The 24,902-nt window shown below is 39.9% G+C and overlaps 1 protein-coding gene across 2 annotated transcripts in view; it reads left to right on the forward strand.

Moving 5' to 3' along the window:
* Positions 1-24,902, forward strand: part of ATP9A (ATPase phospholipid transporting 9A) — a 103,255-nt gene that overhangs the window by 38,535 nt on the left and 39,818 nt on the right. For both annotated transcript variants that reach the window (XM_077832091.1, XM_077832092.1), the window contains exons 4-10: positions 4,301-4,409; positions 12,628-12,686; positions 13,765-13,816; positions 14,772-14,866; positions 16,672-16,752; positions 18,354-18,429; positions 23,514-23,590. In XM_077832091.1, the coding sequence (XP_077688217.1) occupies positions 4,301-4,409; positions 12,628-12,686; positions 13,765-13,816; positions 14,772-14,866; positions 16,672-16,752; positions 18,354-18,429; positions 23,514-23,590 (549 nt within the window). The remainder of the gene's footprint in view (positions 1-4,300; positions 4,410-12,627; positions 12,687-13,764; positions 13,817-14,771; positions 14,867-16,671; positions 16,753-18,353; positions 18,430-23,513; positions 23,591-24,902) is intronic.

Consider the following 24,902-nt stretch of genomic DNA (forward strand, 5'->3'; position numbering starts at 1 on the left):
ATGCACGCCTGGGCAGTCATGACAGATATTCATATCAGCTCTTCAGTAAGATGTCTAGTCATCTGTGCATGCAATTCTAAAACTCTGGACATTGGGTTTTATGGCTGACTACTTTGACTCCATTGACTGTAGAGTACATAGTATTCTGGGTCAATAGAAATAAGTGTTTAGGAGCAGACCAGATAAAAAGGGATGGTGATTTAGAATTTTTTTAAAAAAAGGACACAACACTGATTTTTTTGGGAAGGTATGGGGGGGGGAAGGAAGAGTTAAAAAGGCACAATAAGGAGTGATTCAATGGAATGATAAGATAATTTAAACTACCTGAGCAATGCACATAGGAACGCACTGCACAAGCCAATTGAAGCTACAACGGCCACTTAAAAATCTATAAAAAGAAAAGGAGGACTTGTGGCACCTTAGAGACTAACACATTTATTTGAGCATAAGCTTTCGTGAGCTACAGCTCACTTCATCGGATGCATCCGATGAAGTGAGATGTAGTTCACGAAAGCTTATGCTCAGATAAATGTGTTAGTCTCTAAGGTGCCACAAATCTTCCTTTTCTTTTTGCGAATACAGACTAACACGGATGCTACTCTGAAACCTGTTAAAAATCTATGCACCTCTAAACTTTTTTCCCTTCCACTTCCAGTAAGCAGCCTCCTGGGGGTTTACATCCCTCTCTTGCACATGAGGTCAGCTGATAGTTAATCACCAAGAAATACCCTATGTTTTCTGCATAGTATTTTAAGTACATTAACAGTTCAGCTTTGACAAACAAATGGCAGAAAACACTTGCATCAAACCTGTGCTGCCATCTGTCTTCACTCAGCAGGGCTGCAAATGAACTGTAGTTATCTGGATCTTCCAACAGGGTTTAGAAATCCTTGGGTGTAACTTGTTGCTTTCAATATAGGAAGCAAAAACATATTTAAAATAATCACAGATCCACAATGATTTTAAAGATGACACTTTTAGGCTGCTCTTTGGAAATCACGGGTGGTAAAATCCCTGCAGTGTTGATGGTAAAACAGTCTCCCCATGTTCAACTGAATTGGGAAAAATGATTTCCATTAAATTTACCTCAATCTGATAATCCTGTTTGCAAAAGCAAACTGATACCGCAGAAGTAAAGAATATCATGAAGTTATTACTAAAACTCTGCTGGTAGTCAGTCCTGTGCCTGGTTGAATTCATGTTTTCGGATATACGTATGACAAAGTTATTGTATTTGCCCTGTTTAGGAAAAGTGAGTGTGTCACAAAACTAGTTTGAACAAGCCCCTCCCCCCCCCCCCCACTCCCTCTCCCCTATCCCCCAACAGGTTTTTTATAGAATCCTATAAGCAATTGTGATTTGTCTAGGCCAGATGAGCAATTAGGACTCAGCATATGAGCTGCTAGAGAGTAGTATAAGAAAGGTCTTTGTTCATTACTGACTGCTGATACAAGTGTTCGGTATAGAATGACATACATGATGGCATAGTGAGGCAGCACATGTGGGAATATTTTTGGATGATTATTTGAAATTCAGATACCCAAACTCTTTAGATTCCTGATCCACAAAGCAAGCTAAAAATAATCAACACGGATTGTTTCTTTCCCTTTTATCTGAAAGCACCTAGGAGTTTTTGAAATCGTTAAGTGACAGAGAAGCCTTCAGTCTTTTTTTGCTTGTCAGTTACCCAACTGATATATCTTTGAGTGGCTCAAAGTGAAATGTACTGACCCTAGCCCTTCTGGAATGAAATGCTTCTATCAAAAGATCATCTTGTATATTATTGCCTTCCTGGCTTCTGTAATTTGAATCTATTCAATGTCATGTTTACATTATTAAAGCAATTCCAAGCCTTAAGGACATATTCTCTCTTGATGTAAGAATATAATTCCTGTTAATGTTAATGGGTAATATGTATGGAAGGTAATGAGAGACTATCTCAGTAGTTTGTATATTTAACCAACTCTCTTCTCTCCACAACAAAGCTGGTAGGATTTTTTTGTTTTGTTTTTTTGTCTTGTCAAAACATGTTGTTGTTTTTTTTTTCATGAAAAATGGCTTTTATTTTCATTTTGTCCAAAAATATATTGGGAACATTTTAATGGTGGTCACACAATGGAGACTCTAATTTTTCAGTATATTGGGGTTTTGTCAAAAAAATGGAGAAGTTTATGGAGGAAATTTTGAAAACTTAAAAAAAAAAATCTTATAAAAATTAGCATTTTTTGAATAGTTCTTCTCTATTGTACAGGCAGAAAGTTGCCATTAACATTAATTGGCACTGTGTACAATTTGTGGAATGATTAGAATTATTATTATCTATTATTAGAATAGGTACCAAAGTGTATTCTTTGCTAAATACTCAAGTGACCTTGAAAAGGGGGCGGGGAGGCTTGATATTTTAAATCCTGTGTATCTTAATTAAACCTCCCGCAGTCTAATAAACAGGAAAGTTTTTAGGCTGAAACTTTCAAAGGCGCTTGAGTTAGGTCCTTTTGAAAATGCCCCCTTTAAATAATGCAAATACATGCAATACCTTCTGCATTTCAAAGCTAATGTCAGATTTTTTCTAATGTATCCTGTGGTTGTGCACTGATACGTATGAACTGTAGCTAAGACACTGCACAATTTTATTGCAGTGTTGTATGTTTTAGGTGAGACTGTGTGCACAAAAACCAAAGCTATAAGAATGTCTGAATTTAGTTGCAGAAAATGCTGTCCTTCAGTTTCAGTAAACCAGAGACAGTTTCTTGTTTGAAAAAAACAAAACAAAAAAGGACACGTGAAAAGGTTAATTATTGTCAGTGTCAGGTAGTAATATTGTGAACACTCTATGCCCAAGGTTTTCCAATATGATCTGTAATTTTGGGGTGCCTGACTTGAGGTGTCTTTAAAGAGGCCTGATTTTCAAAGGGTAGGTGCTCAGCACTTTCTGAAAATCAAGTCCCTTGAAAGGCAGCTTAAGTTGGGCACGCAAAAATTCTTATCCCATTTGTTATTTACTTATCAAACCCTTTTCTGCATTATTTATAAATCTGTCTGTGGTTTTCATGTTTCAACTGTCATGTTTTCAAACAATTAAAAAAAAATTGAATTTGATTGGATACCTAACAAATACATTGGTTGACAAGATCCCTGCTGCCTGATGACAAGATTCTGTAATATGAATTTTCACATGGAGTATAAAGCACTTGCAGCTCTGTTCATTGACATGCCAGATTTAGCAATGTAGTGAATCAGAGCTGAATAATGTCTAATATAAAATGAGTTTGCGATACTAGCCCAAAGAGAGAGTTGCTTTGTCTGAGCTCTGCTTATTTTTAGAGTCTGGTAATACTAAAAGTATGATGTGCATGTTCTCCATGCTGTAAGAAACTGAAATAGTTCCTCTCGTCTGTGCTTTAGTACTGTGAGTAGTCACATTAATTTTGAGGCACTAGTCATGGTAATAAAGTTAGGCACATGTATGTTCGTAGGATCAAATTAGATGAACTGTCCTGGATAGTCTTGTGCTTAAGGCACAAGACAAGGTCTCGGGAGATCTGGCCGTGCAGTGGGTTTCCTGTGTGATCTGGGGCAAGCCACAGCGGCCCAGGCCCTTCAACATGTTTAGGCATGAAACTCCCTTTGATTTCACTGGGGGTTAGCCCATATTTACGCTACAGCGGCACGACTATGGCTCTGCAGCTGTTCCTCTGTAGAGCCGTAGTATAGATGTTTCCTGCATCAACAGAAAGAGTTTCTCCATCAGTGTAGGTAATCCATCTCTCCAAAAGGCAGTAACTAGATCAATGGAAGGATTCTTCCATCAATCTGGCTGGGTCTGCAGTGGGGGTTAGGTCAAACTAACTATGTTGTGCAGGGTGAGAAATTTTTCAGAGCCCTGAGTGTTGTAGCTAGGTTGACCTAAGTTTTAGATGTAGACCAGGTTATTCACCTGAATACCTGCTAGGAGCCAGGCCTTAATCTCTCTCTGCCTCAGTTCCCATCTGTAAAATGGAAATAAAACTTCCCTACCTTACAAGGGTGTTGTGAGGGTAAATTGCTTGTGATGTGCCTGGCAAGCAGTACAGAAAGCCTATAAATAAAACTATATTTAAAAAATGTGAGTGTATTGTTATCTTGGTATCAGTGTTCTGTATAACACTCATCAAAATAAGTAAGCAGTAATAAGTCAGGAAAACAAGACGAAAACATTGAATATAGACATGGGCATTGGTCAATATTGTGCATTACATGGATCTGAGACAGAGGATGTTTTCTGGCCTCTTACTCATTTAGTTTTTTTCTCCCCCTTTAGGGTTTTGTGCTTGCAGTTACCATCATTCGCGAGGCAGTGGAGGAGATCCGATGTTACACACGCGACAAGGAAGTAAACTCCCAGATCTACAGCAAGCTCACAGCAAGAGGTCAGCTCTTTGGCTCCAGTTCTCTGCCTCTGCCCCTCTGTATCCTGTAGCAGACTGCTGGAATAGCAAGAGTTGCAACTCAATCAAATGTTGCTGACAGTCAGAGAAGCAGAGTTCAAGGAGGGCGGGAGGGTTACAGGCATGCAGGCGCGTGGCTTAATGTCCACTTTGTTGCTTTTAGCACTGGAGCACTACAGGTCTCGGTAGACTTGCAGATAGCTTCTTGCGTAAGTATAGTTGAAGCTGCCAGTTATTGAACGTTCCCCTAGGAAATAAATCGAGAGCAAATGTGAATGGGCAAGTTATTTCAAGTAACTCCTGGACACATTGTATGCAAAGTGGTAAGAATCTCAGTGTTCTATTTATAGGGTGTGTGAGGCTGTATTTGGTACTGTGCAGGCTGAATGGAAAGATGTAGTTCCTTTCCATAAATTTAAAATTTAAATTACACACACACACACACCAGTCCAGGCAAACGTTGGATGTAGGTTGAACTTTCAGGCAGATCAGGCTCTTGAAAACTGATAGGCCTAAATCGCAGGCCATTGTAAAACCTGTTCCCTGACCTTTCCTTTGTGGTACCATGGCACGTTGGAGAAAATGGAACCTGGAACTGAATCACCTTGGAGTTTGCTTCTGCAAAATGAAAGCAAAGTATCCTTGTCCCTCCTCTACTATAGATCCTTTAGTTGCCTGATTATCAGTGAATGGCCTCATGGGAGCAGTGTTTTTTAAAGGAAGGGAGGTCCCTCAGTGGCCAAGGAGAGGGAGAGATCCAAGAGCAGCAAGTAGATGGTAGATGGAATGAAGGCAAAACTAGGCCTGAGGTAGCGATCGTGTGGGGGTTCAAAATTGTATTTTATTCACATGAGTAGTTGTGCATGAGTCTTTCAATAATACTTTTGCTTTCCAGGTACACTTCCTGGCTTGTCACTTGTATGGAAGGAAATAATGTGCTCTGCTGTGTGCAATGAAAGATTTTCACAAACCAAGATCTAATAAGGTTGCTGAAGTAAATATAAACCCAGATACAAAATACAAAACTAACGCATAGCTGTTAATAACTAAAGAAAGAAAGAAAACTGCAGATTATCGGTGGCAGTTATTTACTTAAACGTTCTAATAACCTTGTTCTAGCTTAAAAAACTTTCCAGACACCAGTTAGCCAAAGGGACATGCAACAGATAAGGGTGGGAGGGGTTCGGTCCAGTAGGGTCCAGGGGCAGTTAGAAGGACACAGCATATCTAGTTAAGATAATTTACATACACACCCATTATTACCCCAACACTTTATACATGCACTTGACTATGGCATGAAAATTCACCTTGCATGTTACCTTAGCTGTGACCCTACTATACAAACTTAAGAACTCTTTCAACGTATGCACCACTAATTATATTCTTCTTATAACCATGTAAAGTGTATAATTAGTGACCTAAGTGCTGAAGGCGCTCATAAATGTGTAGGTCAGCGTTAAGGTGGCTGAAACATATAAGGTGACTTTTCAGATGTTAATATTATCATTAAACCAGATATGTGAGAAGGGGTAATGAAATGTGCATAAGCTATTTCATTATTTCCAGGGGGTTTTTTATGCTTAACGTTTTTTTAATGATAACGATGACATTACGTATTTTGCGGAAGAGTTAAGCAGCCTGAACTCTAATTTTTCTGTACGTGCTTGTGATCGTATGAAAGAAATGGATCCCTGAAAGTATAACACAGTCTGGGGTAGAAAATACTTTGCACCAAGCTCCTTGGAGATTGTGTAGAGAAAAGCATGGTGTCATGCTCTCCTCTCTGAAGTGTGTAGGAGGAGTAGAAGAACTTTGCTCTTGCATATCTTAAGATATGTCATCTGGGTACGTGCCAAATTCCAGTTTCTACCTGGCTCTACTGGGCATGCACTTCCATAACCCTGCCACCACCACCTGACCCTCTTTGCCAAAAAGCTCACATCTTAGTGTGTCACTAGTGCTTTGTTGTGAAAAATATTACATGTTGACATTCAGCTAATATTTTTGAATGTGGTTTTCATGACAACGACAGAAACGTTAACCAGGGATATTGCTAATTTGTGTATTTTGAATATATTTTGTTTAGCTGCCCCTCCCTTGAACTCTCTGAATAGTTCAGACTGTTAAGTCATTTATAAGCCAAAAATAAAATAGACACTAGATCAAAATTTTTAATAGGGTATTTCCAGACAGTTAAACTATAGGATAGATTCACTTCAGACTTCCTCAAAATTTCATTCTGTACCCTAAGTATCAGTGGTGTGATTTTTGGCTCAGATCATTATCTATATTATGCCTAACAAAGAAGTGTAAATCCCACTTTAACTGAAGAATAATAGTTTTAACCATGGCACAGCTAGCAGTGCTGCCCAGTGATGCCAGGAGCTTTTTTTTTTAATGAGAGTGAGCTGAAATTAAGTAGCTTCTTTTTTGGGGTTCAGTCCTCTTTGATATCACAAAAAAAGGTAGCCTCTCAATTTGAAGGAGGAGTGATCTGAGCATGTGTGTAAAAAAAGCTGCATGTGGGATTCATGCTATGAACATTTTGCAATTTTCTGAGAACAAGCCTTCTTTTGCATGTAGTTGCTTAAGATTATGCATATTTCACAGGCTGGGAACTGTGAGGCTGCTGTGGAATAAACCATAGCAGTTGCTGAATATTAAATCCCCTTTTAATAACATGTTCTCACTACAACATTTAAAATGCTTGGCAACCAGCAAAAGTCCCATCAAAGAAGGGTTTACTACATCTATTTAAAGGTATAAAAGAGTTTCCTTCTGTGTTCTATTCATTGATCTATAAGGGGCCTGACCTTTTCTTAGTTCTTTTCATATTGCAATTACGTTTCCCATGAATGATTTTCCCTCCCTTCCTTCTTAACTTCACTAATTCTTGAAAGAAACTGAGTGGGATGGGCAGCTGGACACTAGCATATAATACAAGCCATTTCATTAATTTTTTAAAATATATTTGGTGAGGTAGCAATAAATGAGACACTACAGTGGTCCAGTCAGAACAGAATGTATATAGAAGGAATCATGAAACTATTTATTGTAAGGCTCAAATGTGCAGTGGGCACATTAGTAGTGATTATCTAAACTTTAAAATATGTATTTTCATAACAATTTTTGGGAAAGAATTAAACCATTTTGCACAGTAGGAATGGAAGCTAGCAACTTTCAGGGGCTTAATTGTCAGCCACCAGAGACCTCAGACAGTTAGGCCCCGGGTATACGAAAGTCACCAGTAGCATTAGTAATAGAGTCTTATTACCATTAATTTTAATTAATTATTTTTGGGTGAATTTACCAAAACTCCAGATACTTAAATTGTAAGCTGTTTGGTGCAAGGATTGTTTTTTGGATATGTTTCTACAGCACCTAGCATGATAGGGGGCGTGGTCAATGACTGGGGCTCTGAAGTACTATCACCATACAAATAACAAGAGCGTATCACATTGAGAAGGGCAGTCGAAGAGACAGTACAAGTGACTTAAAGGCTTTTAAAATGTTGCCATGTGTTTTTAATTGAGGGCAATTTCAGCCCTATAGATGGCCATCAGCATGGGAGAGGGAGAATAAGGATTGAAACTGAACACGGCTATACTTGAGGAATAACTGTGGCAGAACTAATTTGTCATAAGAATATTCATCAGGAAATTGTAATCTGTGCTGTTGAATGTCTCTAAATTGCTACAAAATCTAGAACTCGTGTAGTTTTTCTCTCTTCTCCCCACTGCCCCGTGGGCACAAATCTAGGCAGCTTAGTCAGAGTTAAGCATGAACTTAAGGCTATGTCAACACATGAGACATTACCGACGCAGCTGCACCACTGTAAGATCTCTCGTGTAGCTGCTCTTTGCTGATGGGAGAGAGCTCTCCTGTCGACGTAACTGAACCAGCGAGCAATGGTAGCTATGTCGGTGGGAGAAGCTCTCCCACTGACATAGCGCTGTGCACACTACCACTTATGCAGGCGAAACTTGTGTTGCTCAGGGGTGTGGGTTTTTTTCACCCACTGAGCAACATAAGCTTTGCGGACATAAGTGGTAGTGTAGACATGACCTTCGTCGGTGAGATGTAAGCATGTGCTTATGTGCTTTCCTGAATAGGGATGGATTTAAAAAGAGGCCTAGGTGCTTCCCTGCATTAGCATCATCTTGTCTTCCTCTGTGCATCTTTCTCCTGCTTTGAATTCCTGCCAGTTCCTTCTCTACAGAGATCTGGATTTTCTGTTCACTTGAACAGTATCTTGTTAATGTACTTCCAAGCACAACTAATTTCACCAGTCAAACATGAACTCACCAGTATGCCGTACTGCAACAGCTTCGGAATTTTGCAATTATTTGTGACTTGCAGTTTTCCTCCTGTTCACCAATTTTCTAATGCATCCTTTTGGATAACAGCTTTAAGATTCAATAAGCTGCTTTCTTGATAGCGAAAAAGGGAGAATCCTCTTTGGATCACTTCTTATTTGGAATATAGTAGCCAAACTCCAGTACTGGTATAATAATAATTAATAATAAAAATTAATAATTTCCTTACTATAGAGGGCTGTATCCTTTATTCTGCGTAAAAGAGAAATTATTACTGAGCCTATTTTGCCTTTTTTTAATGGGTTGCTGCTGTTACTTCTTTAAGCCCATAAATATTTTAGTTAAAAATCAGCAAACTTCTAGAAAGTTTAAGTAATGTTTTACAGGACAGTTGTTTGGATTGTAATGGTCAACAATCACATTTCAAAACCTACAGGACCACTTTTGTTTTAAAATCTGCAGGCTGAGTTTCTGCTTGATAGAGAGCTAGGTCTTTGCTTACAATTCCAGGATTGTTCTTGTTTTCTCTCACTTTTTTTTCCCTTCCCTGGGCAACAGAGCATAATAGAGAAACTACACAAATAGTAAGAAATGTGAAAAGAACTCCTACCGAGTGGGTGCTCCTTAAGATACAGATCACTGGCAATTACCAGCCATATAAAAACAATATTTTCCCAACCCCTCTCTGCCGTGCTCCACAGTTTATATAGTGTTAGGCTGTATAAGACAAAAGCTTAATGAAATGGCTCAAAACAAACTATTTCTGATTCTAGGGTGCATTTGACTTGTTTTCATAAACATTTGGCTTCAACTTTTAATTCCGAATGAAGAGTGTTTTGATCTCTGCTGTGATAAAGGCTGTGGAAATCCCACATAAAATCTCCATAGAGGCCCTTATATGGTAGAAAGAGACATTTCCTCTTGCTGGTATGTTTGACGTTTTAAATAATCTGCATAATGGTGAGTTTATCACACTGAGGATCTGGTGGAAATTCAAAACCCCATAGCTGCGTGATGGAGTGAAATATTTCCACACTAGAATGCACGTTTTCTGTCTTTTGTCAGACACAAATAGCATGTTTCAGGGCACATCAAAAGCTAATATCAAGGAACTTGAGGGAATGATATTTGTTTTTGTATACAAGAAGGGGCATACACATTCCTTTGTTTCAGGAAAATGGAACAAGTCCTGTCTCACCCTTTAAGAATGAAACCAATACCATGTAAAGAAAAAACCACCCTCATGTAACATAATGGAGCAGAATTTTGTGATCTGAATTTTGTGTTTAAGCCTTTTAAGGAACTTCAAAAAATGGAGGCCTTAAAACATAACATTTGAAGTATTTTTAGTTAATCCTTGTTAAATCTGAATTGTTTTAAAAATGTACATTGCTGCTTGTCAAAGAACAGTACTGTTTCATGCATTTATAAAAGTGTCCGTATTTTATCTTCTTATCTTTTACATTAGTAGAAAAATACTGAGAATGATATTGAAGCATTTGTGTTATTCGGTATCTCAAATGTGCATAAGCAAATTCCAGTATTCAGTAGCTGATTTAAAAAAACAAAACAAAAAAAAAACAAAAAAACTATAGAATTCCCAAGATTAAAGTAAAACTAATTTTAGTAAATTGCTTTATGGGAGTCCTGACTGAAAGGAAACATCTGGTCCTGTCTTCTTAGTGTGACATACGGTGTTTCCCATAAGATGTCATCCATGAGGGGCCATGAATTTGGTTGGTGAAGAAAATTAGCTTTGCTAGTTAAAAGGGAGGGGGTGTATCTCACGCAACAGGCTTCTTTCGAGAGTGCAGATCGGTTAGAAAGATATTTCTGTCATCTGTCCCTTTTTTCCTTAAAAGTGCCAACATTGAGATGCTTATGGGATGAGACCATGAATACCAAGGTGTATTTACTTGTAGCAGATTTATTGTAATTTCCCAGACGCTGATATATGAGGGTCTGTAAAGCTTTTTATGCATGTAATGGAAGTTACAAGGTGGTGATGTCCAGGGGGTTTCAAACTTTTTCCTAGTGTGAACCGTATTTTAATTCAGCCTGTCTCATTAACACTTCCTCTCCATTTGCAATGCCACAGACCATTTCCCCTCATACTCATGATTGCCTAACATCCCTGTGGCTCACATGGAAAAGTGATGCTAGGAGAGTATGTCAAGTATTTTAAATGACTTGGAGTTAAATTTAGAAGCTGGAAATGAGGGGCCAGCACACTCTGACCACCCAGTTTTCCACATACCCCACTCAGTGCTCTGTGCACCATGGTTTGGGAACCTCTGTGGCTACGAGGAAGGAGTGCTTAGGGCTTCTTTCCCTGTACAGTAGAATATTCACCAGTGTTCTCTATTATTCCATGAATGACAATATGAGGAGGAAAGAGATGTAACCTGCCAGACCATTTTAGTGTCATAATGTATTGTGTTGTATAGGACATACAGAAGGGGGCTAGAAGTGATGGTTTTGAAGTGCTGCATTCCCTTTAAGCCTCTTCATGGAAGGTAATGGACTCTAATCCCTTGGTATGCTGCCTGCCCTGCTAGCTATGGATTCAGTAGCCCAATAGTCATTTTGTTTATCTTAGTTCACTAAATTCTGATGAGCCAAAGCTCAAGATCTGTGAAGACCTACAAGATATTTGTAAATGGACCTTGACTGCTTATAATTTGTAGTAATAATTAAAGCAGGTAAGGAAGTCTGTGTTTATTAGCAGCAGTGATGAGGCATGTTGTTCAGGACACAGTGTATCACCAAAGCAGCAGGCTGCCCAGGAGCTTAGAATGGCTTTCATTGTTAATTTGAAGCAGAAACACTGAAGCATATCCTGAGAGGGATGCTAATGAAGGGACTGCCAGTAGTAAAATCCTAGTGACCTTTGTGCTTTGTGCTAATTTCCCCTCCTTTTTTTTTTCACCCCCTTTCTGAGCTGGTAGCTGGCCCCTTAGCCAATGAATTGCAAATTACAGTAGGACTGTTGTCCATGCTGGGGTTCTGCCTGGCATGAACTCCCACGAGTCTCCCCCCTTCTACTCAAACCACAACAGATTAAAGAGGCTTTTGTTGAGTATAGCAGGCAGCCACATAAAGCAGAGTTCAAATTAACTGATAATAAATCTCTAGTCACCATGAGAAGCCAAATCTAGAACTGGCTAATGATTTAAAATTACTAGCCAATTGTTAAATTAGTTCTCTGGTTTAAAACGACCGGTAAAAATGCTTGAAAACTGCAAGGGAATAAATGTTTATACCTTCTTGTGAGGGGGCATATCTTACCATGTTTATTCAGACAAAGCTCTCGTTGACATAAAGGAATGACTGTAGAAGTGGGCCATCTATAAGGTTGTAATACAAAAAGGAAATTAACCGTGAGTTAAGGTTGACGTATCTGTTTAAATTATTGTGGTCAGGTATTATATTGAAGATGTAAGCCTCCATTTTCCACCAACGTTGCTGAAAAGAAACACCGGAAATTCATAGCTCCTTGTTACATTCTCATTGTTATACCACAGTCTGCCTAACAAGTTTTGAAAGCATTTTTAAACTCATGGATGCTAAGCACTATAAAAATAATAGAATAACTTCACCCTGCTGGTTCATCACTGGGGATTGAACCTCGGATCTCCAACACCAAAGCATAGGCCTCTATCACTTTAACTAAAGCATCAGGTAGAAGTAGTATGGACCAGCTCTGTATGTTATAGATTTGTTATTGGCCACCTCCAAAATAACAAATTTTAAAGTATTCCCAAACAGTTTCCAGTATAGCTTTGATGGACCTTTAGCTAAAGATCCTGCTCAGCTGTGTGTATTTATACTGTATCTTTTGCTGAAAAGGTTGTAACTTACTGAAGTTTGTTGCACTTCTGCAGGAACCGTGAAGGTGAAGAGTTCTAGTATCCAAGTAGGGGACCTTATCATTGTTGAAAAGGTTTGTGTGGATTTGTATTTGTATTGTGTGTATGTGGGGGTGGGGGGATTAGTTTGTAAAATACTTTTCTCGCACAGTCAATAAGAATATTTCACTAAAATCTGCCATGTCAGTGTTTTTTTACAATGGCTAAAATTTTAGTGATGATATTTAATAATCTCTCCTAGTAATATTCCCTTTTCCATAATTTTATACTGTATTAAATAATTCTCAGTAAGTTTCTAGAAATTGGAACAAATTTCTCTGTGGAAGCCTATGATCTGAAGTTTCCATTTACTTCTGCATGACGAGATAAAAACCCCACATGGTCCTACAATCTGTAGTAGGCCAAATTCTTGATCCAAGTGTATCAACAAAATGTGCACGTGCAAATGCTTGTAACTGAGTGTTTGGATACACGAAGACCCACTTGACCTGAACAGGTACCTACATTGCATGTTCAAATACATTATCCCTGTATGAAGCTTGATGGAGAGTCTCTTGCACAATATTATAAGTATCTGTAGCTGACTGGAAATTGAAAACCTAGAAAACTATGTGCTTTATATGACCTCAGATGACCCTGTATCAACTTGCCCCTTTGTTCAGAGGATGGTTTGCACAGACTTCCACTTTCTGTTTCTGCAGATGTCTATCAGCAGTAATATAACAAACAACTTGTACAGATGAGGGGTAAACAGAACCCGTATAGAAAAAAGCACATGCATGTGTCTTTTTACTAGCATAGGCCTTCTTGGAAGGAAACCAGTACAGGCTTTAAGCTCCTAATGCTGGATTGTTTGAGACTCTCCAGAGCTAATGGATGAGTTCTTTGAAAACCTAGAGCCTGAGCCAGCTCCCATTGAAATTGTTGGGAGCTGGCTCCTAATGCCTTTGTCTTTGGATTTCTACAGTGAGCTAGTACAGGTAGAGGGAAGAGATCCTGTTTTGGAATTCAAAATAAAATAAATCCTGAACCCCAACTGGACAAAGAATTAAATATTATTTTTGAAAAAACCTTAGTTTTATGCCACGGGATGCAGGGGTACACGAATGTGCATACAGCTATGCGCGGTAACAGCCTTTCCTTTTGTAACAGAACCAGCGGGTCCCTGCTGACATGATCTTCCTGAGGACGTCAGAGAAGAATGGTAAACATCTGGAACTAATTATGAAAATAACCATTAACCTTTCACTGGTTATTTGGAAAAAATAATCATTTGAAAATGTAACACAAATGATACAGTTTTAGAGTTACAAACACTTGATGGATTGGCTCTTTTGTGTTGTTTTTTTGGTTATATTCTGATGGTTTTTGAAAATTAAAGACAGTTGACCTTTAGGTTGAGTCATAGTTAGTGAAATCACACAATTGCTTTCATTACATGGAGAATTAGCTATATGGTTAGAATTGCCATTCAGCTTTGTCCTGCTGAAACACAGGATAGTTTGGGTAAATGTTTAATCGGGGGCTTAGAAAATAGGTTGACTATGTCTTACAGATCGAGTACACTGATTTGCTGTATTCAGTCATATAAAAGGAAAGGAGTGCTTGACTCCTCAAAAATAACATGGCTTCCGCGCCTTAGGGACCCCCATTGTGTGTCTGTAATATGGTTTATTAAATGAACAGTTGCCAGGAGCACTGTTCTTTTAAAACATTCATACTCGTTTCTCTTTGTGTCCATTGAAATTGTTGCCAGTCTCATAGCATTTGTAACTCAAAACAGCCTTTACATACATAAGGTAGTATATGTCTTACCTGTCATCCAGCACTATATCCAAGTGTCTCTAACTAGCTATTATATGTGTTTTAGCCTCTTAAAATTATATTTATACTTTTTTTTACTTTGATTTGTTCCCTTCATATAACTTACTTGAAAGTTTGGTTTGATTTGTTTGTTTGTTTGTTTCCTTAGTCTTGGCTTATTTAAATAGCTGGAGTCTCAAGAAACTTTTCATTTAAATTTCTCATAAAGGTTACTCTTAATCAGCTCTTGTTTTCATAGGAAGAAATGTGTCCTATCTCAGGAACTAATTCCATGAACCATATATGTACTTACAATAGATTTAAAAAGACCATTAACAAATGTTGAACATCCACAGGATCTTGCTTCCTCCGGACTGATCAGCTAGATGGTGAGACAGACTGGAAGCTGCGGCTGCCAGTTGCCTGCACTCAGAGATTACCCACCGCTTCTGTAAGTAGTTTCCTAGTAAAAGACTTTTTTGAATTAACTGTTTATCAGTGTGTCATGAACAATTGAAAGTGTACGTAATCGTACGTAATCTGCCAAAAGCGAAAAATGTGTGTTCTGTCTGGCTTTCACAGAAGGCAAAATAATTGCCATTTTGGAATCAAAATTGAAGACTTGGAAAATTATTTGCACACTTGATCCTCCTGCCAATATTTGTACTGAAGGGAAAAAATCCATTCTTCCACAAGATCATGGTTTCTTGATATTTTGTTTCGTTGTTTTTTTTTCTGTATTTGCTGGGAGAGGAGTGGAGGGGGAAGGATTGAATGTCATTTTTATTATTCCAGTTCTCACTTCACAGCTGGTTAGGGCTCTGGGATTTTGAAAAATGGAGGAAACCGACAAATTAAAGTACAAGTAGTGGTATATAGACTGTGTTTTGTTCAAGAGACAATAAAGTGGTATTGGAAGAGAGAGATTTGGGTATGAATGACATTCACCTAACTTCTTATTTGAAATGTACTCTTAGTAACCCATTGATCTATGGTTAAAATACACCCCATAAGGTGTACAGTAACCACTTCTGCAGCATGAAGTATTGATCTCAACATGCCTTATGCAGTTTTGAGGCAAATTTGGCAGCTGAAGAGGAATGACAATTAGAACTTCTTTTTGCCAGGGAAGAGAGAATAGCAGAAGACTTCATGAATTCAACTGGGTACTTCAACAGACAGGTTAATATTGTTTCGATACTATAGTGATGGATCCCTATGGAAAACTTAAATAGAATTACTGAGCTAGCATCCAAAGAACTGCCTTGAAATAGGAGCCAATCAAATGGGGCATGGTATGCATGAAAGTCATCTACCAGTAATTTATTATAGAAAGGTTCATTTCCTTGATGACAGTGCACTTCCTGCTTTCTCAAATACTCCCCTTTCTGTTATTGAGCTCTACTGCAGTGGTTCTCAAACTAGGGGCGCCGCTTGTTCAGGGAAAGCCCCTGGTGGGCCAGGCTGGTTTGTTTACCTGCTGCGTCCACAGGTTCAGCCAATCGCGGTTCCCACTGGCCGCGGTTCGCTGCTCCAGGCCAATGAGGGCTGCGGGAAGCGCCGAGGGATGTGCAGGCCGCCCTTCCCGCGGCCCCCCGAGGGATGTGCAGGCCGCCCTTCCCGCGGCCCCCCGAGGGATGTGCAGGCCGCCCTTCCCGCAGCCCCCCGAGGGATGTGCAGCCCCCCCCGCATCAGGAGTGGCAAACCATGGCCAGTGGGAGCCGCGATTGGTCGAACCTGGACACAGCAGGTAAATGAACCAGCCCAGCCTGCCAAGGGCTTTCCCTGAACAAGCAGCACTCCTAGTTTGAGAGCCACTGCTCTACTGTACTACAAGAGAACAAATCATGTGACCTGACAATGGAACTTTTCCTGCCACTTAAGCAATTGATTGCCTTCATAAAAGGAGAGTTAGAGCATGGTTATTCCTCTTTGCCATCTGAACTAAGTATATAACCATTGAATGCTATGTGTCTTCCCAAATCCTGCAGAACTCTGTTTGTGTGTTATAAGAAACAAAACAAGTCAGCTGAGTGTTTTGCCAACTCTTACTGTGGCAACACCATTCTAGTGAAGCTATTGTAATGATTCTACTCTGTCTTCATCAGCTGAGAGATTTTCCGTATGAGTATATTGAGTGTCTTTTTTTGATTTGCTTAAAGAAATGTTATTCATAAAATAATTGGAGGCTTAAAGGCTTTATATATTGTGGGATAATCGTGTTTTAACTGCTGCCATAACATGTCTATTCTTTAGGATCTTCTTCAAATCCGATCCTATGTGTATGCAGAAGAGCCCAATATTGATATACATAATTTTGTGGGGACCTTCACCAGAGTAAGTCTACTGATATGTTTTAAGCATTGTATATAAGCGTTTGCCACACAGACCTTTTGAATAGCATTTTGGTTCTTGGAAGTGACTTTAAATTGCTTCACGAGAAATGCTGAAATGTTGCTTTGCCCTGTACAAATATACTAAAGTCAAATAGGCTAATAGGGATCCTTCTCTCTTCTAAATAATATGCATCCGTGTGTTAAATAAAATCTAAAGCTTTATAATTCATTAAGAGTTTGCCTTAGAAACAAAAGACAGCAGGCCACTCAGCATTAAGGGTCTTATCCAGATGGAATTAGTTGTGGCCATTTGGGTCCAACATGGTGCTGCAAAATAAGCTCACCTGTTCAGAAGGGAGGCTGGCCCACCACACAAGTGGTCAAAGACTGAAAAAAATCTCTGCCATTCAGAGCTGTGTGGGGGCAGAAGACTTTAGGTAAATAAGCCAATGGCCATCAACTCCCATTCTGGGTTGGTTGGTTCTCCCCTCTCAGGGACAGTTGGTGGGAGTTAATGAGGCAGTCTGTAAGAGTTAATGTGGCCTAATACATGTGCACCTCCAATAGTCTGTTCTGGCCCTAGGTCCCTGAGAATGTAACATTTTAAAAAAATTAAGCTGTCTGTTACTCTGGGGGGTGGGGGAAATGGAGAGAAGAGATGCAATGGGTGTTTGGGCCCAAAACTTCTTCCACTGCTCCCTGGAGAAAGGGGATTGTGATGAATGCATGTTATATATGGATTCCTTACTTTTAAGACCCCCTTCCCCTCCTGCTTGAAGGAGCATGGGCAGCTTGGTAAAAGCCCTGAGACTTTTTAGGCCATTTTCTGAATTGCTTGCCAACATTTGTTTATTTTAAAGTGATAGACTGTGATCTCACCATCCTATAGCTGCTGAGGAGATCCCTTGATTGGCTTTACAGGAGGTAGTACTTTCATGGAATAGGGAGCAGCTTGGGCAGCTACTGAGCCTGGGAGGTTTGTAGATCACCTTGGACTATCCAGATAGAGAAGCAATTTTATGTTAGCCGTAAAAAGGCCTTAATTCCCCAGCACACTGTAATGCAAAGGTAAAGCGTGCTCCTGATCCCTGAAAAAAGGATACTGAATCTAGCATACTGATCACTCTGTGTCATTTACTGGCATGGTTCAGATTATTTATTTAGCTTTCCAGGCATTTCTGAGAGGCTTAAACTGCAAAAGGAGAAATTTCACTGATACCTTTCAGTAAAAGACAGATAAATGTCAGTCATTTGCATGAGTGAGTGGTTCGTGTTGGAAAAACATACCCAATGTCGTGGTTCCTGAATCAGAGTTCAGCTGAAGATTTCAAATCACTTTCAAATAGTTATAAGAAACAAGCCACCGTTCTTCTAACTTGGAGAGGGGCTGCCTGTGCAGGAAAAGGCACAATAGTAGACTTCCCCTGCCCCCACCCTTTCATCCCACTGTGAAATGCCTGTGTTTCTAGCCCAACCAGGAGGATCTGATGGTTAAGATTTTAGGATTTTCATAAGCTTAGGATGTTTTCCCTCCTTTGCCTCTCTGTGTGTCATGAATGCATCTAGTAAGCCGTTTGAATGCTGTTTGTGTATCCGTTCTAGGAAGACAGTGACCCTCCAGTGAATGAAAGCTTAAGCATAGAAAACACCCTCTGGGCCAGCACAGTGATTGCATCAGGTAAGATGGAAGCACGTATAATTTTTTTGAGGAGTATGTTAGCAATTTTTAAAAATCCTTTTGTAATTTGGAATAATCATCTCTGTCAGAGAATTTAGTGGTTGGAATGAAGTTTACCACTTGTCCTAACATCTCAGGGGAGCTGAGCTGACATCTAATTACCTCTTGGACATTTATAGATGAGAAGAAACTGGAATTCCAGGGGCCTTTGGGCGCTTCTTAAGCGTCTGCTACCAGAATAGCACTTAATTGCTACATTGACATTCTAATCTGTAACAGAAATGGTGTCAAATAGAGTCTAGTAATAGAAGCTAACATAAAAGATCTTCAGGTAAATGCTTCCACTAGGTTATGGTTCTATAAATAAAAAGCATTCTGTGATACATTTTGGGTTGTTACATACACACACTAAAGTTGCTAGGAATGAGAGGAGTCAATATTCTCTTCTGAATGCTTGTCTGGAGAAAAGGCTCATTCTTTCACTAGCTAAGGTGCCCTTAAGTAACAAGAGAGTGTCAGAAGAAGAGTGAAATTCTGCAGTGCAGTTTGAGGATTGAAGTTTTTGAGTTTTAGAGGTTTCACTTTATGGTTTGAGACACTTCACAAAGTGACTGATGGGAAGGAATATGAACTTCAGAAAGTTTCTCTTTGTAATGGAACAATCGAAACACCTCCTCTTCCCCTCCCCCCCAACGTTTCATTAGCAGAGAAAGGTAGGTGCATTTCATTTCTGCAATGTTTCCATGCAATTCTCCTGCTCCTTCTCTTTAAAATATGCTAACATTTAATATATGTTGTCACAGTGATATGTCGAAAGGTAATTAAATATAGCTGTCCAAATATAGTACTGTAGAGTAAATCTTATTTATAGTTCAGTAATTGTCAACTGATTGGCAACTAACCTTCCCCACCACCCCTGATGCAAACACACAAGTACTAGTGCAGGCAGCTTCAAATATCAAATAGACTGTTCAGAGCACATTTTCAATTCAGTCCATCTCCTAAACCAAATAAGAAGACAAAGAGGCAGGAAAGCCATTGTTCTAGTAACTCTTGCCTCTTCAGATATGTTTTCCTATTCTATCTTACTTATTTTGTGTGCTAGATAATTTAAACTGGAACTCTTAATCAATTCATATAGTCTTCTGAAGTCTTTCCTGATCTGTTAATGGCTCTATATTTGTATGACATGACCAGACTCAGAGTGAAATTATGTCCCCATGGAAATCAATGGCAAAAGTCCTTTTGACTTCAGTGGGGCTAGGATTTTACCCTCAGTGCGTCTAGAGAGTATTATGCTCTTCCCAATCTGTGCCATCAGATGTGCTTATATGCACATGGGCTGTCATGTATAGGCACTTGTACTATGGTGGGAGAAACTGCATGCATTCAGATCTACCCGATAAGCTTATTATTTACAGTAGCTCCCAGAAGCCCCTATCAGGATTGGCGCTCCATTGTTCTATCTGCTGTACAAAAAGATACAAAGACTTTTCCTCTACCCTAAAGAGCTCACAATTTGAGCCCAATCTGTCACTTATGGCTGTGAGCAAAGTTACTTGTGTACACATGTGTTTGTGGGATCAGTCGAGAAGAATGGCATTTTAAAATATTTTAATAGCTTTTTAAATAGTTTATACAATGTAGTCTATTTCAAATATCCATAAAACAATTAGGAACAAGTACCCAGTGAAAATTTTGTTCTGCTCAGAAAAATTAATAGGCCTTTTCCATCCGCTAATAGGCTTTCCCCCTATTTTAACTTCTGTGATTCTACACGGAACAGTTTCCCTATCTCTTTAGTAGAATAAATAATACACATGCGATTGGGGGCAGCACTGAGTTAAAGCAGAGCTTTGCTGCATGTCCATCTGCTGCTGCGGTAGGAGCGAGTCTGACTCCACTTGCTGTTTGCTGTCAGATTTGGAGTAGCCTGCCATCTGCTGATCTGAATTAGTGTGCTTGCCACCTTCTGTCATCTGGCTCCGGAGACTTATTTTTAAAGAATGCTTCCTAGGATATTTTTAGTTTGAATTAGTTTTACATCTTAAGTTTTATTTAAAAATAATATGTTTGCGGCCTTCTGAAACCTTGGTTAGTAATGGGCATGGTGGGAATTGGGCAAGGTATTAAAACCGCAATGTTTGTTAGTCTCTAAGGTGCCACAAGTACTCCTTTTCTTTTTGCGGATACAGACAAACCCGGCTGCTACTCTGAAACCTGTCAATGGGTTTAGAGCAACTAAAAGAATCTGGTTTCTAAGAGGCATACACTCACTGTTAGCCTTTTTGAAATGGCTCAGTGTATTACTTATTTTAGCATTAAAATATATTTGCCACCTCCCAGCAGCTCCATCTGTTCCTGCATAGTAGGAATTAGTATGATTCTGTCTCTTCCTGAGAATAGGCAGGCGTATGTCTAGTTTAGCATTCACGATATAGTTTTAAAGTTACGTAATACATTTATTTAGTTCATGTGATTATGCCTAGCTCTCACTGGTCCCAATGACTGTAACAGCCTTTTTCCGACCCTTTGCCTCTCTGTTAATATTGTAAACTGTTCAGGCCAGTGATTGTTTCTTAACATGTGTCTGCACAGTGCCTAGCACAATGGGGCCTCTACAAAGCTACAATATTACTGGAATTTTTCCATTGACTTGAATGGAGCAGGATCAAGTCCTGTGTCTCCTGTTTGGATGAAACTTCACTGCTCTGCTTATAGCAACTTCATGCAGTTTTCTTTTATCAGAATTTTATAACTGAGAAAGAACTTACAAACCACAGCACTGACTAAAAATTTAATTTTCCAAACGTTTGATAAAACTTGGATCTTCTGCCTATCCAAATCTAGTGAAGACTTTTCAAATGGATTTTTTTTTAAACCAAACCCAATGAATTCAGTTTAATGAGCTCTTAATTTAAGAAAGTTATTGGTCTTCCTGACTCTGCTGCTAGCCTGAGTTGTCTTCCAGATGTCAGTTATTTTACAAAGAAGAAAAAAACCCTCGGATTCCCATGCATTGTGGATCTGTCTGTGTGCAAATGGAATGCTAATTCTTAAAAGATGAGCTGGGGTAGTAGAAAGGAAATGTACCTGGCATCTTTTGCACAGTTGCATAAAAGAAAGATCAAACTGAGCTGTATAGTTTAATCAGGAATATTTGTCACTACAAATATACGGATTCATGGCCTGCGTAATTTATCCATACAGTGTAGTAGGAAGGCCATCAAAAGAATATTGCACTAACTATTGCAGATCAGCTTAGCCTTCTTTATTATGATGCTCCCCTTATTGAAGTTGCAAAGTTGTGTGTGATGAATGTCTTATTGCATGCCCTGTATGGAACATGGTGTTGTGATCATCATTCTGTCATCCGTAGTCTGTTACATTCCACACAGCCCTTAGCACAGTGGTCCCCAAACTTTTTACCTCGTGCCCTCCGCCTACCCCGGAGCCAGTGCTGGGAGCGGGGCCAGGGCTCTGAGAGGTGGGGACTCCGACAGAGGTAAGGGGGCAGACGTTGGAGCCGCACCTAGGGGCGGGGCCAGGGGTCGAGGTCGACATCCAGGGTTTCGGGTGCAAGGCTGGCAGTAAGGGCTGGCAACCGGGTCCCGGGCATGAGGCTGGCAGCAAGGGCTGACAGCTGGGGTCCCAGGCCGGCAGCCAGAGCCAAGGGCAGGAGCAGAGTTGGGTGGTGTGCCCCCCCCCCACATTCGAGGCTGGCCTGGGCCCCAGCTGCGTCCCCCTGAATATTTCTCTGGGCCCCACAGTTTGGGGACCTCTGCCTTAGTACTACAAAGTAAGTCTTGGACAAGCAGCACACTGAGGGAGAGAACCACATTGGAGTCATGGATTTGCATGAATGTCCTCTGTGCATCTAACATGTACAAAATATCTTTAAAAATATAGGCCCTAACAGCTGTTTATATGCCCTGCACAACTTGTTTGTGCAGGTATATGAACGTGTGAGAAGATTATCAAGGTGAATATATATCCATAGGTGCATAAATTTATCATTAAATCGGTTACCTTATTACTTGCCCTGTGAGAGAGGCATAATTCCGCAACCTTTATGAGACAGGAAGAGAAAGCCATCAAGGCTCATGGTCACGTGTCGAACACACTGGATTGCACAGTCCTGTTTCACTGAAATTGCCATCAGGGCTACAGTGACTTCAGACTTGTGAAGTGCACCAGTTAAAGATGTTCGAGTGCTTCTAGGGCCAGAATTAAAATGTAACTGCATGCATTTGATCAACATTCTCCCAAAATTATGGAAGCACTAACTGGATATGAGTCCTTGGGGTGTCTGTCCTACTAAGTATTCCATCACCCACAGGAGCTTAGTGCTGGGGTAGAAATGTGCAATGCTGACATGTTGCAAAATGTATGTAATACTGACATTCTGCAACTAGATAACCACGTTGCTGTTTAAATGCTGTATTATATTTCCATTAGCTAGCAGTGATGGCCACTAGAATAAAGTGGCTGTTTTATGCTTTTCGAGGACAATAGTAAGGCTTAAACAGTTTGTAGCCTCTAGGGCCGGCAACCTAAGCAACAGTACAACTTTGTGGTGGCAAGTGGTGGTGGTGAACCGAAACCCCTGCTTTTCAACTCCTTTGATTGCAACAGGGTGGGAATTCACACCAAGAGTTTAAGGGAGGAAAATGGGAGAAGGGGGTATCTTATCCTTTTAGGCACTATAGTAGATTAATTTATGTTGCCTTATCTAAAGGTTAATTGCACAGACGATAATTAAGAGTGCTGTGTCCAGCTTCAAGCATTGGCATTTGTAGGAGGGAGATATTCTGAATATAAAAATCAGTCTCCGTTTCTCCACCCTTCCAATTTATATCCCATGTATTTGAATCAGTTGATTTGATTTTTTTTGTTTTTTGGGGGGGGGGTGCTCTCCATGCTTTCTAAAATTAATCTACTAAAAACGTGCCTGCACATTGAGTCTGTGGATAAAATAAACCTTTAAGAACAAGCATCATCCCAACCATTTTTTTTAAAAAAAGCGCCATTATTTAACCTGTTCATCCCAGAATAATATATATCATGTTTTTTATTTCATTTAGGCACAGTTGTGGGAGTTGTTCTTTACACAGGGAGGGAACTGCGCAGTGTCATGAACACTTCAAATCCACGAAGTAAGGTACAGTGTTTAGCCGTTGGTGTACAATAGTAGACAGTTGGGCCACCATAGTACCATGGATCTCAACCTGTGGGTTGTAAACTCATTCCCACTCCTGATGTTTGACTAAGCTCATTTTCTAGGTTCTTAGTAATCAGTTCTCCTCAGATACGAGAAATAGTGTAAATTCATTACCCCAGTTCCTATGGCACTGCCTTTGCGTCACCCATAGACTCCTTATTTCTTCTAAAGCACCATGTGAACTGAGATTGTTTATGGGGTGCATCTGACGATAACTAGTTGAGGGAGAGTTAGCATACAATCACCGCATTAAAGAGGCTGAGAATCTCTGATCTAGCCCAGTATTCTATCTCTTGCAGATACATATGCCCATGGGTGTAGTTTGTTGGGGTGGGGCGGCAGAGGGGTCATTGCTCCCCCTCAAACTGCAAGCCTTGGGCAGGTGGGCAATTGCCCATCCCCACCACACTCAGCCCCATTGGCCTGACTGGACCTGCCCCTGCAAACTTTGCGTACACCTGCTGTTTCAGAGAAAAATGAAACATTATCAATGGGGGCAACCATATAAAGGTTCATCATGGAGATACTGTTGAGTTTCTGTCTCTTACACAGCAAACATCTAACCAAGGTGTAAACTGGGCAGCATCAGCTGAATAGTGATTTACTTCCAGTGTGCAATTAAGGATACTCCTCATAGGTGGTCTCTTCCTGTCTTACTTTCTCAGGCCTGGTCTACAAGTGGTTTTTGGTACCAGAATAGTGATGTATGTTAGGGGTACGAGTCGTTATTTATCAGTAATTATATTGGTACAACCCCTAGTGTTCGCTCAGTTGTAGTGGCTTGGCTTATTGTGCAGGATTAAGCTCTACTAGTATAAGTACATTTATACCAGTGTAACTGGATCCACGCTAGCTTTAACTATAAAGATATAATTGAAATTGTCTACACACAATCTTGTATGGTGTCCCTTAGCTAAGTTTAGTTCTGTGGATGTTAGTGGCCAGTTGCTGACGATATGAGGTGTCTCAGATCTCTTCACCCAAGTGCTAACCGAGTGGATCTCCTCTAAATACCGTTTTTTTTTTTTAAAAGGCCGCTTGCATTAGAAAGTGGCAGCAGCAGGTGTGTAGAACTCCACTGCTTGTGACACTGTAACTCCAAAGGCTTGGAAGCGTGAAGGTTGAGTTGGGGAAAGTGTTGCTTTGAAATGCAAAACAGTACAGGGATTTAAATGAAGAGACGAAAATGTGTCTGGGGATGAACGTCTTGGAACGGCCAGTTGATTTGAAACTAATGCTTAATCTCGCTCTT

The sequence above is a fragment of the Eretmochelys imbricata genome, chromosome 13 (assembly GCF_965152235.1).
Source record: "Eretmochelys imbricata isolate rEreImb1 chromosome 13, rEreImb1.hap1, whole genome shotgun sequence".
NCBI classification, from domain to species: domain Eukaryota; kingdom Metazoa; phylum Chordata; order Testudines; family Cheloniidae; genus Eretmochelys; species Eretmochelys imbricata.